Genomic DNA, 13920 nt, shown 5'->3' with positions numbered 1-13920 from the left:
TTTTCTGATCTGCTTATTTAAGGAATGTCTGTATCCTAAGAAACAAATTGCCATATCATTAATGTGTAAATCTATACATGCAGTCCACATCCATCCATGACAGTATCAGTTTTGTTTTTGTTTCCTTTTTTTCTTATATAAACGCTTGCTTTTAGCTTTAATCCCATGCCTTTCTGTTCTGGTCTGTGTTGCAACTTCTTTAGAAGACCCATATTCATTTATAGAAATGGTATTTGGCATGTAGTTTCAGTGATTTAGAATTCCTTTCACATTTGATTCAATAAATTAAAAGTTTCTATCCTTTTCAAAATTGTCGTTCATCCTTTGTTTCAGAGGACCATTGACATCATGGATGATTTCTTGACTTGTGCACGAATTGCTTTTAAATTGCACAAAGTCATCAGACTTTCTTCCAGAGTCAAAGTCCAGTGGCAAGATAAAAGTCAGGTTGACTGGTCTTATGCCCAGAATGCAGTGGATAATAACCGTGGCATCCTGAAAGGCTGTCCAAAGTGCTACATAGAATCTGCTTCAGCCACCTTCATGGCCTTTGGAACAAATTGTTCTCATCTGCCCATTCTGCCAGAGGAAGTCTTCACTTGCTTAGAATAGATATCCCCCTAATTCACTGACAAGTTTTGAGATCTGTGAGTTTCCCTCAACCTTGTTTAGCTTATCTGTCAAAATGTTTTTTTTACTGGAATTTAGCTGCTGTGCATGTTATAGCTTCTTGGAGCCACAGGTGAGAGTTGAGTAAAAATGTAGATGAGCAGCTCTGAAAAGGTCTTAGCAAGCCCCCACACCAGATGTGCTAGTCCCCTCTGAATATACAGAAATAACATTTTAAGGGATGAGCTAAAGCTGAAATAATATTTCAAAGTAATTTTTAAAATTTCATTTGTTAATGATCTAAAAAAATCCTCTTGTTTGTGTTTCCTAGGGTCATTTGGCATCTAAAAGGTTTTGGGTGGTGGTGGTGTAGAACAAGAGATTCCACAACATGACCATATATTGAGAGCTAGAAGGCACATCAGATGCCATGTATTTCAGTGACCTCATTTTAGAGAAACCAAGATACAGAAGTAGAATTTAAGTCAGACCCCTTTGATTTTTAAATCTATTCTCTCTCCATTTTAACTATGTTGTGCCATAGATATAACCAATTCTCAATGAAGTGCTTTTATCTTTAATCAGAATGATGAAGTTGGACAGGGCCATTTTATAGTTACTTTGTCTAACCCTGTACTGTCTGGATGACTTGTAGGTGTTAGGGGTGTACGGGGATGTTAAAGGAGCACTAGAACTTTGGTGTGATGGCTTACTAAGCCCATTTCAGGGCTGGTCATCCACCTTTCACCCAAATCTCACCTGAAAGCTGTAGCATGTACAGCAGTCACATTCCACAAAAAACGATTTTGGCAGACAAGCTAAATAAGGTTGAGGGTAGTTCACAGACCTCAAAACTCATCAGTGAATTAAGGGAGTGTCTGTGCTAAGCAGGTGAAGACTTCTGGCAGAATGGGTAGACAAGAACAATTTATTCCAAAGACCATGAAGGTGACTGAAGCAGGTGTTGTGTAGTGCATAGAGCTTGGTCAGACTTTGAAGATGCTACGGTCATCCACTGCATTCTGGGCCATAGCCAGTTATCCTGACTTCTATCTTCTCAATGGACTTAGATGATTCCAGAAGAGAGTAGGAGCTGATGACTTTGTGCAACTCTGCCTCGCTTAAATCCAATTCATGTGCAAGTAAAGACATCACCCTGTATTGTCATTGGTGTTCTTCAAAATAAAATTATATGGGGCAGTGGATTGAGAGCTAGGTCTAGAGATGGGAGGTCGTAGGTTCAAATTTGACCTCAGATACTTCCTAGTTGTGTGATCCTGGACAAGTCACATAACCCCCATTGCCTAGCCCTGAAATATTGCAATAGTATTGAAGAGATTTTAGGGAAGAAACATATAAATACTTTCATTTTATTAAAACAAGGAAGGGGAAGGTAAAAAGAGAAAGAAGGGAAAGGGAGTGATATTAATTATTTTACCCTCTAAATTATAAACTGTCTGACTACAACTATCTTATTTCTAAGTACATTAAAGGCAAAGTCTTTAGGGATTAGTAATCTTACAACAGAGTCTTTTGGTGGGCAAAGTCCAAAAATACCAAGAGAAATATCCAAAGGTGGTCTGTTCTATCTGCCCAGCAGAAGAATGAAGAATTACTTCTTTTCCACAGCCAAAAATATTCCTAGGCTTGTAATTTGAATGATGGTTTCTCAAGCTGCTCCAGGAAAATACTCTTCCTCCAGGTTCAAAGAGATTGTCAGTTGCTTAACTGTTTCTCTGGGATTCTATTCCACCAGCTCCAGGGAAAATTCTAATCCCATGCCCTGTCAATCACTTATGTCCTAAGTCTTATTTCCTATTTTAACAGCCCTTAATAATCTTCTGCCTTGGAACCAATGCATAGTATTGATTCTAAGATAGAAGGTAAGAATTAAAAAAAAAATGAACAGCAGTAAACACTAACCAAAAGTGATTAGTTGTTGTAGCTTCCTTAGTATTACACTGTTTCCTTCTTCCTCTACCCAGGGTTATTGTTGAAGCTACTTTAATGACCTTATTTAAAGTAGTATGTGCACTGAGTTAATAAAATTGGACATGTGCTGGATAATAACTTCATTCTGCCCAATAGATATAGTAGATACATATTGGTTAGAGACCAGTGTCCTCTCGTTGCTTGTAGTTACATATCATTAAAAAACTTTGAATAAATATAGAAATTGTTTTCTTTTATCCTGCTGTTTAATAGGAAGTATCATTGTCACAGACTGCACAACCTACATCAACTATAGTTCGTCCAGCATCATTACAGGTTCCCAATGTCCTGCTTACAAGTTCAGACTCAAGTGTCATAATTCAGCAGGCAGTACCCTCTCCAACATCAAGTACTGTTATCACCCAGGCTCCTTCCTCCAATAGACCAATAGTGTAAGTAATATCATTTGATAATTAAATGATGATTTTGTTTTCCTCTCCTGGAGTTTTTTTGTTTGCTTGTTTCTTTTTGGAGTTTATCATTTCTTTCATTCATTTGGGTGTTGGGGATGGGTGGTTGGGATAAATTTTAAATTAAAAAAAAATTATTTACTTTTTAGTGATAAAAAATGTATACCATAACTCTCAATACACTATAATTTTGCCTTCCTGTCCTCTTTTCTCCTACACTTGAAACAAAAAGCTAATTTGCAAGCCTACATTATAAAGGACTTTAAACGCCAACCAAGGGTATTGAACACCAAAGACATGATTTTATATGTGATCCTGAAGGTGAGAAGAAGCCACTGGATTTTTTTGAATATGGAGTTGTTTTAGTTAGACATCCACTTAAGGAAGATCATTTTGAGTGGAGGATGGACTAGAATGAAGACAGTATTGAAGCAAGGAGAGAGACTTAATCAGAAACCTATTTCAGAACTTTAGGAGTTAAAAAAAGCTCATTATCAGGAGAATGTGTACCAGGTTGTAGCATTATGGAAGTAATGGAGATTTTAGGAAGAGAGAAACAACAGGACTTGGCAACTGATTGGATATAGTGTGTGAAAGAGGGAAGAAATGATGCTAGAAAACATCTATGTTAAGAGTGGTTGGCAAGCAGGATGGTGGTACCCTCAAATGTATTAAGGCACTTAGAAAAAGGAGTGGGGGTAAGTTCCATTTTGGACATGAGGAGTTTAAGATGTCTACAGGTCTTTGAGCTCAAAATATGAAGTAGGCAGTTGGCGATGTGTGACTGGAAGTCAGGAGGTATCAGGTTGGATAAGTATATCTAGGAATTATCTGCATAGATAATGATATGATATCCATGTGAGCTGATAAGTGAAATAGGATTGAGGGAGAAGAGGGCCAAGAATAAAACCTTGAGAAATAAAAACCTAGTCAGAAAAGATGGAGAAAAGGATGAAGAACTATATCAGAGGTTGCAGAGAGATTAAAAAAAAAAGAGGATTGAGAAAAGATTACTTTGATGTGGCCGTTAAGACATTGTTGGGAACTTTGGAAAGAGAACAATTTCAATTGAATGAAGTCAGAAGTTAAGAAAATTAGAAGGAAAATGGAAGCATCAGTTTAGCCACAAAACAGAGGAGAGAGAAAATAGCCAACAGGTATAGATAAATGATTTTTTGAGAGTGAGAGAAACATGAACATACGTGTAGGCAGTAATGAAGCATTCAGTACATAGGGAGAGCTTGAAGTTAATAGTGAAAGTGGGGCTGATAAAAGAGAAAATCTACCAGAGAACACTGAACGGAATAGAATCCCTTGTGCATGGAAGGAGAAAAGCAAGCCATCTCTTCATTTGAGATCAGAAGGAAGGAGGATATGGATAGTAGTCATAGTAGTCAGGTTTCTGAGTGAGGTTTGATTAGAAAGAGAGGGGAAGGGGATAAGAAGGAACTCTTGGTAAAAATGACTTCATTTTTTTTTCAAGTGAAATTGCAATCATTTCAAAATCTTATTTTTTAAGGTTGGAGTATGATAGTAAGTACACTTATCATCAAGCTATTTTTTAAAGATAAGATTACCCGTTTTTTCTTTGCTTTTTATTTGTCCTTAAATTCTCTCCATTTTGTTTCTCAGTCCCGTACCAGGTCCTTTTCCTCTATTGTTACATCTTCCCAATGGACAGACTATGCCCGTTGCCATTCCTGCCTCAATTACAAATTCTAATGTACATGTTCCTGCTGCAGTTCCAGTAAGTATAAAATTTAAATATTTAATTTTTTTTCTCATCAACAAGGAATGTTAGTAAAATAAACAGAAAATATTTCAAGGCTGATAATTTTTTATTAGAAAGTTGTATCAATTTTTAAAATAATTACTACATTGTATGGCAGGGAAATTTGGGGGTAAGTTTTTTTTAGAGTTAACTAGGTAGTAGAGGTAGACCTGAAATCAGACAGGTTTTAGTTCAAATCCAGCTTCATATACTTACAAGCTAAATCAGTCATTCAATAAATATTAAGCAACCTGCCATTTGCCTGACATTGTACTAAAGACTAGGGACAGCAAGAAAAGCAAAAGATAATCCCTCCCCTCATGGAGTACATAATCTAATGGGAAAGACAACATACAAGTAACTGTATAAATAAAGTAGAAATAGGCAATGATGAACAAGGGGAAAACATTAGAATGAAAAGGGATTTGGAAAGGTTTTTTATCTGTGGGATTTTAGCTGGGTGGAAGAAGGAAACCAGAAGATGAGGAGGGAGGGTACTCAAGGGTTACAGAGCAGCCAGTGAAAATGCCCAACTCAGGAGATGGGGTATGTTGTTTTAGGAGCAGCGAGGAGGCAAGTGCATCTGCATCATAGAATATATGGGGGGATTTGGAAAGTTAGTGGGGGACTTGGTTATGAAGAACTTTGAAAGTCATACAAAGGAGGACCTTGGGCAAGTCATTTCATTTGACCTGTCTGCCTCATTTTCCTTATCTGTAAATGGTATTAATAATAACACCTACCTCAGGATTTTTGTGAGAATAAAATGTGATAATGCTTATAAAGTGCTTTGCAGGCCTTAGACTGTTAGTAAATGCTAGCAATTACTTTTAATTATCATTATTAAAATCTAGTAGTTAGGATTCCTCCATTCAAAAATATTAAGGTTCTTAACAATGCCTTAGAAATATAATAGAACAGAACATTTCTTTTAGCTTTTCCTTCAGAAGTAGGCAGCATGATAGAGAATATAGGCCAGCCTTGGAATGAGGAAAAACCTGAGTTCAAGTCTTACTCATTCTCAGACTACAGGCAAGTCTCCTGCTTCAGGCAGCTCACTAGATGTGTTACCAGGCTGCATTGGAGGCAATTTTTATATAGGAAGCATGATGTCCTGCTACAGTCCCAGATCCTGGCCATGACCATCACTCACAAATAACACAGAGGAGAAATGAAGTTACCCTACATCCCACATAATTATAATGAAGGTTTACTTATGTGAATGTATGTATGTATACACATATACACACATGCATGTATACTTACATATTTACATAATTATACACACATGTATATGCATACAGATATGTAGTACACACATAAATTTCTATGTGTGTGTCATTTTTCGAATGCTTCTTTAAGCCAAACTTTTAGCTTTAGAATGTCTATTTAAAAGATGACTATTGTTTAGTAATGTCAGGCAGCCTACCAGCAAATTTAGAATTGTTATAAGCATTGTGTTTCTGTACATTTTTATGATAGACTTGGAAATACAAAGTATCTGTGACTATTTAAGTAACCAATAATAATTATAATCTTAAAATGTTGAAAATTCAAACTACAATAGATGGGCCAAAGGATACTGCACTCTTCCTTTACTTCAATTCAACATCAATGGAATTAGTTCACTCCAAATTACTATTTAAAGTGTCTATGTCATCCAGTATTTATGGTCATCATAATACTTTATAGCAGTTATTTTAATAAGGGTTTAAAATACTATTAAGTCAGATGGAAGTGTCCATTTAATGAACTGTTAGGAACAGTAATAGGGACATAGCCACCAACCTACCTCTTTAAAGCCAATGTCAGACCTAACCTTACCTCTTAGATTGAGGGAGAAAAGGCGGAAACTATTCCAGTAACACATTTCTGAACCAGTATTCATTCGACCCTAGTCTCTTTCAGTTTCTTAAAATGGTCTGATAAAAGCTATTTGGTATCAACCCACATGCAGTATTGCTGCATTTATCTGGCATTATTGGGAGAATTAGGTATTCCATTAGATCTTTTTAAAATTAAATTTTAATACTAGAATTAGATTTTTTTTAGATAACTGAAACAACTTCTTTAAAAGCCAAAACCTGAGAGATTTATGTGAAAAAATAAAATTATTATAATTACATTTACAATATTTTTAAGTAATAATTTTTACTTTTTCCTCTTAGTAGAACTATGGAAAATTTTTGAGAATTTTTTTTGCATGACTATATAAATTATGGGACTATCAAGGGACAGAAAAATAGGGTGATGAGAAAATATGGTTGTGGAATTAAGAAATAAGACAATTGTGTGAGTTCATATGTTGGTCCATATGTGTGTATTCATACATATACCATCCTCTCAGTTGCTAATACTTATTTTTTTGCTTCTTAATCCAGTTTTTGTTATATTGCCCATCATATAAACAGAATGAGGCTTCTATATTATATTATGTAGAAAAAATAAATTTTAACATCTTTGCACAGCTTGTTAGACCTGTCACCATGGTGCCTAGTATCCCAGGAATCCCAGGTCCTTCTTCCCCACAACCAGTGCAGTCAGAGGCTAAAATGGTAAGTGAGGTTTTGTTTTTAGATTCTTTTAAGTTTCCTTTGAGTTTATTGTGGATCTGTTTTTCATGTAATAATACCCTATTTAAATGTGCCACTTAGTCCCTGTACATGCATTAGTTTGAAAGATTTTATTTTGTAGAGCATTAGAGAAGAACCTGAATTCTTGAAGAAGACATACTGCCCCAAAAGAATGGGCTGATGATTCAGAAGGCACAGACCTTACTTACTTTGAGCCACTTTTAAGGCCACTTTTTACTATGTTGATTCAGAAGTTAAACTCCCTTGCTCCTCCTGGTGGAAACTGTTTGCATTGCATCAGAAAATTAGTTTATTTTCTCCTAAGGAGGTTCAAGCATAAAGTTGATGTTTGTCTTAATTTGTATTAACAAACAGTCTATAAGTTGGTTAGTTAAATGATCAAAACTTATATTAAGAAAAGCCAGAAAATACTGCATTTGTCACAGTAAGAATTTTAGAAAAAGCAATATTAACTGAGAGAAAAGCATGATTATATTCCTATCTCTGCCTAATCTTGATATATGACCTTACATATGCCTCTTAACCTTACTGTATTTGTTTTGTCATCTGGAAAAACTAGTTAGTCTCTTAAGTCCCGTTGCAATCTAAGACAGTTATGATTCTGTGAATTTTAATTTTTTTATGTGTATAGGACAGAGGAAATTTTTTTAAATTTCAGAATTTTAAAAATAACCCTGTAACTTTGATATTTCTAGGTCAATTCTCTTTGCCCTCAGGGAAAACTCTTAAGGAAAATATTTCCCAAATTTATTTAGCAATGGAATACTTCACAAGTATCTTTATCCACTTATATAGAAGAATCAGAAGGATTTGAACAAAACAAAGAATTATGAAGGTTATATGGAGTCTTTTAGAATTATAAATAAGATAGAATATGGGGAGGAGGAATTTGGATGGATTTATGTGTGGCAAGTTGCTAAAAGGCAAGAGTTACTAATTCAAAGAGCACTCAGCTAGGATTTAGGAATTTGTAATCAAATTCTAAACTTACAGATAAACACAGACAATTTGCCCCCATCTTCTTCTGTGAGTGAGCTGCTAGCAGAAACAACAAAGGACCAAGGATACTATTTCAAATAAATAAGGAGAGCAGGAATAATTTTGTCTTGTCCTGAATAAAATATGTAGTAATTCATAAGTGACTTAAATATTCTCAAAGTCTTAATTGATCTCCCTTCTAAAAGAAAAAAAGGAGCTTAAGAAATGCTCACCACTTTCCAAATTAACAAGGATAATGAATTATTCCTTACAAAAATGGAAGAAGCACTTAAGTGTAAAAACAAAAAAGAAAATACATCTGAAGAGTAGAGACAGGAGAAAATTATTTCTATTCACCAAGCTAGGCACCATATCCATAGGTATTTACTATGTTCACAAACTGTGCTAAGTGCTAGATACTTATATAAAAACTGTAAGGTCTCAGGGAGCTTATATTCTAACAAGCAAGAAAAGTACATGTAAAATATATAGCATAAATATAAAGAGAATAAATGTAAATATTTAAGGTTATTTGGGAGGGAGGACACTAGCAGTTGAAGTAATCAAGAGAAGTTTCATGTAGTAGATCTTCATTTTTTGAGTTTTTTTAACCCTTATTATCCATCTTAGAATCAATACTTAGTATTGGTTTCAAGGCAGAAGAGTGTGGTAAGGACTAGACAGTTGAGTGTTAACACTTAAGTGACTTGCCCAAGCTTATAAAGCTAGGAAGTATCTAAGGTCAAATTTGAATCCAGGACCTCTTGTCTGTCTCCAGTCCTGGCATTCAATTCACTGTGCTATATCTAGCTGTCCCACTGGCTTGTATCCTAAAAGAAAAGAGAGGCAGAGACTTTTTGAGGCAGAGATGATAAGGCAGTGAATTCCCCATGTTGTGAGGAGTGGTTAATAAAACATACATGCCTTTTTATTAGCCTAGGTTCAAATCTGGCCTCAGACACTTCCCAGCTGTGTGACCCTGGGCAAGTCACTTAACCCCCATTGCCTAGCCCTTACCACTCTTCTGCCTTGGAGCAGAAGAGCATTTCCATTTGGAAAGATGGATTAGGATTAGGTTATAAAGGATCCTGAAAGTTAAATGCAAGGGTTTATATTTGATCATAGAGACAATAGGGAGCTATTGGAGGGAGTGCCAAAGACAGACCTGCCTTTGTGGAAAATTACTTCATTAACATTATGTAGGATAATCTGCAATATTGAAAGGGATTTAGAAGCAGAAAAACTCAATAGGAGGCTTCTCTGGTGTTCTAAGCAAGAGGTCCCGGGAGCCTAAAGTAAGGTGGTAGTTGTGTGAGTGAAGGTAATAATCTAAAAATGAAATTTGATAAGTGATTGGATAGGCAGCAGGAGGAAGATTCAAGAGTTAGTTAATGCCAAGATTATGAACCTGACACATTGGGCTTTTGAATAAAGTAGAAAAGTTTGGAGAAAAGGAGGCTTTATGAGGAAAGATGAGTTCACTTTTAGTTATGTTTAAGATGTCTCCAGGATATCGAGTTTGAAATATCCTATAGGCAATTGGTGATTCAATACTGAATCTTAGGGAAGAAAAGAGCTTAATGCAGATGACTCCCAGATCTATAGATAGAAATGTTAATTAAACCCATGGGAACTGACGATGTTATCAAGAGAGAAGATGGAGGGGGAAAAGAAAAGGGCTCAGGACAAATTCTTTGAAAATATCAACTTTTAGGGCATGTGGATGAGGCAACTGAATCCATGATGCTAATGAGGAGCCAGAAAAGGAGACTGAAATGGAGTCAGATAAAGAGGTGAACCAAGAGAGAACAGTGTCACAAAACCCCAGAAAGGAGAGAATATCCAGAGAGAGAGGGTAGTCAGGAGGGTCAGATATAGCAGAGAAATCAAGAAGAAATAGGATTAAGAAAAGACCAGATTTGACAATTAATAGATTATTGATAACCCTAAAGTGAGTAGTTTCACTTGAGTGGTGAGGTGAAAAACCAGACTTCAATAATGCTGTAAAGCAATCCCAAAAAATCAAAGGGAACAAAATCTAAGAAAGATGCCAACAATAAAATTCATACACTCAGAGAGCAAATGCAAAATTTGGGTAATAAAAAAAGTTAGTTATCCTAACCCAGAGTCAAGTTTTACCTAATAGGAATTACAGAGACTTGATGGAATGAGACTTTTGCCTGTGTATATGGTTCTTTGGAAGGTTATTTTATTCAGAAGAAAACAGAATTGAGGGGAAAAGGGAACAGGGAGGAAATGAGTTGTGCTTTATGTTAAAAAGTTATATTAATGGAGAAGAAATTCCACAACCAAAGGATTATGGAGAACATTTAGATCAAAATCAATGGAAAGAGAAACGGAAGTGATATTATCATTGGAATTTGAGAAACGGAAGTGATATCATTGGAGTTTACTATAAACTACCTGTAACAAAAAAAAGGCCATAACTAAGGGGTTCAGGGCACATCATAATCCTGGCACAATGGGTAGGGTTTTAGGGACTTCAGTATCCATTCCTTGAACCTCTTTAGCTACCAATCAGAGAAACTAGTAATGGCTTGACTTACCTTAAAGAAAATTTCATTCTTTAGAAGTTAAGGAAAAATTATTCTGAATGTAATTCTCGCAATTAAAAATAAAAGGATTGTTAAGGATGAGAACCTTTGGTGAAGTCAGTAACCCAGCTTAGGGTTTGTTGATAGAGGAGAAGTTATGACATAGTTTGACATGCTACTACATTGGAGAGAGCAGATAGGTAAGGAGCCTGTAAACTAGAATCCTGCAGAAGTCAACCCAGGAGAAATGGAAAGTTTTCTGAAATGAAATTAAAGTTCTAATTAGAAGGAAAATGTGGAATTATCCAGAGAACAAAATCTTTAGGGAATTCATAACCTGAAATAGATTTTTTAAAGACATGGAAGCAAAGACAAGTAAAGGTAACTGAGGTGTATAATGAATGGACAAAAAGTAAGGGAAATTAAAATGGATTTGTTTTTTGTTATATGCAATAAAAGGAGATTATCAAAGGAGTGATAGGACTACATAGGATGTGAATGTGATGATAAATACGCATGCAATGATGGTAACTGGCAGAAGGTAGAGTAGCTCAGCTCTAATTTTGCTTTCTCTATAAAGGAGAATCAGTTTTGAACTGGAAAGAACAGAACAAAAATGCTATTAATAATTCCTTTTTTTCCCCTGGCTCTATAAAGTAATACTTTGACAGTTTAATTGGCATGGTTGATAAGTTAATTAATTTGGTAATCTTGTCCTTTCTATTATATTGGCTCAGCCTATCCATGAGCAATAATTATTTCTTCATTTATTTATATGTTTTTCATTTGTTTAAAGTGTGGGCTTATTTTAATTAGTTCCAATTTCTGGGGATTTCTAAGGAAGCTATTATGCCATCTGCAAAGAGCAAAAATTTGTTTCTTCTTTGTGCTTATTCCCTCAATATTTTTTTCCTGTCTCTGTCAGCTATCATTTCTGGCTGCATTATCAAATAATAAGGTTGATAATGGATATCCTTGATTTGCTTTGCTCCTGATCCTAGTGGGGAAATCTTTAATTTATCCTCATTACCTTATAGAACTGACTGTTTTACATAGAAACTACTTTTAATATCAAAGAAAGCCATATATGATCATGTTTTCTAGTTTTTTGTTTTTGTTTTGCAGAAAAAACCTTACTGCATCAGTTGACAATCTTGATTTTTTTTTAACCTTGATATTTTCAGTTATAAAATAGAACTCTAGAAATTACTATGGAATACTAACTTTGAGAAAGCTAAAATATTTGGCATTGTTTTAGAGAGAAGTACATTATATGCAAGATCAGGCATAAGAATTTTTAAACATAAAAATAAAGAAGGGTACCATAGTAATTCCATAAAATATTCAAGGATTTAAGATGATAAATGCTGTGGTCATAACAGGTTATAAAAACCCAAATCAAAACTGTTTTCAGTAGGTTCTGTTGATGGTTGAGTTCATTATTTAGCAAACAGTTATAATCTAATGCATGTGATTTAAAACATCCCTGCAAATAGTCTTCTGTCTGTGGCAAGTAGCTATTTATATTAGGCAAGCAAGCCCTAGAGAACAATGATTAAAATAACTAGAAAACATATGACTCAATGAAGAGCTTTCATATTGTATTTTATGTTCATAAATTCCAATTGTTTTCTAAAATTCATTGACAATATACTCACTCAACAAAATTTTCTGATCACATTAAACCCTAAGAGATTGGAACCATTCTGCATTCAGAATAGATAGAATGAGCACCCATCTCAATTATAAACTATACTCTTAAACACTGTTATTAAGAAATAAAACAGCTTGGGAGTTTGACATGGTTCCATCACTCTTAAATCATATCTTCTCATTTATTTTTTTCTATCTTTTTATCCCCCAGAGTAACTAACAGGTTTCCCCATTCACCAATGAATTTCTTACCAGTATGAAATTGGAAATGTACCAACTATATTTTATAATTTTAGTAGTATTCTCTATTAGAGATATGATGTATACTCAGTCACATTTGCACACAACTAGGACACTATCAAAGAAGCTTTAGTCCAGTGATTTTGTAAACTCAGATTAATCAACATATCAGTGTTCTTATCATTGTCTCCTAAAATAGTTTAAATTACTTTTCCTTAATCAGTTATACTTGCTCACTTTCTTTCTCCTTGTGGATAGAATACATAACAGTGGAAAGTTCTAAACCATCAGTCAAATAAATCATTGTTATCATAGTCATACATTTTGAAATATAGGAGCTACAGTTTTTGTGGGGATATCTTGTGACTTGGTTTTTGGCAGTAATGCCTTATAGGAATTCCATGTTGTGTTTTATCTGGCACTTAATCCCCGTAAATGCCACTACAGTAGTTTGTCTAGACCATGTGCTACCCTAGCACCTATTTAGGAGAATGCTCCAAAGACACAATCCAAAAAAATAAGCATCTTTGTGAAGCTCATTATCTCTAGATCTTCCTGCTGTCCTCCTGAGACTCTTTTCAACTTCAATGTTAAGTCCACAAATGAGCTGGACTCAACAGATTCATTTCCCCTTTCTTCTTCCTATCAATACCCTTTGACAGGTCATGAAGACAGGAGATGTATTATAGAAGTAAAGATGAATAAATGCTTTTTATGTTTCAGTGAAGGAAAGAGTAGAATCTTTAAATTGTAGGCCAAAGTCTTGACTTTGATTTCTGGCAAAATTCTATTATGTATTATTAAAGGATTTGTTAGCGAATGTCTACCAAAAAAAAAGAGCAGTTATCAAAGGGGCAACATCACTTTCTTCATCAGGAATAGGTCATGTTGAATAAACCTGAGCAATTTTTTTGAAAGCCCTTTTACTAGATCAGAGCCTTGTGTAATTTTTTAAAAGTATTTGACAAGATCTTTCATCTTGTAGAAAAACTAGAAAGATAGGTGGCTGAATGACAGTATAGTTAATTAGAAGTAAAATAGATGAAGCCATTCAACAAGCATTTTTTAAGTGTTCCTCATATGCCAAGCACTATGGAAGTCACTGGGGATACAAAGAC

The 13920-nt window shown here is 34.9% G+C and overlaps 1 protein-coding gene across 3 annotated transcripts in view; it reads left to right on the top strand.

Moving 5' to 3' along the window:
- The window catches only part of ATF2 (activating transcription factor 2), a 100645-nt gene that overhangs the window by 46189 nt on the left and 40536 nt on the right, over window positions 1-13920 (top strand). For all 3 annotated transcript variants that reach the window (XM_007494414.3, XM_056794023.1, XM_056794022.1), the window contains 3 exons: window positions 2815-2993; window positions 4644-4758; window positions 7251-7337. In XM_007494414.3, coding sequence (XP_007494476.2) covers window positions 2815-2993; window positions 4644-4758; window positions 7251-7337 — 381 coding nt within the window. The remainder of the gene's footprint in view (window positions 1-2814; window positions 2994-4643; window positions 4759-7250; window positions 7338-13920) is intronic.

This window comes from Monodelphis domestica, chromosome 4, assembly GCF_027887165.1.
Source record: "Monodelphis domestica isolate mMonDom1 chromosome 4, mMonDom1.pri, whole genome shotgun sequence".
In the NCBI taxonomy this organism is placed as follows: Eukaryota; Metazoa; Chordata; class Mammalia; order Didelphimorphia; family Didelphidae; genus Monodelphis; species Monodelphis domestica.
The sequence above is the reverse complement of the archived record's forward strand: the minus strand, read 5'-3'. Positions and strand labels throughout refer to the sequence as shown.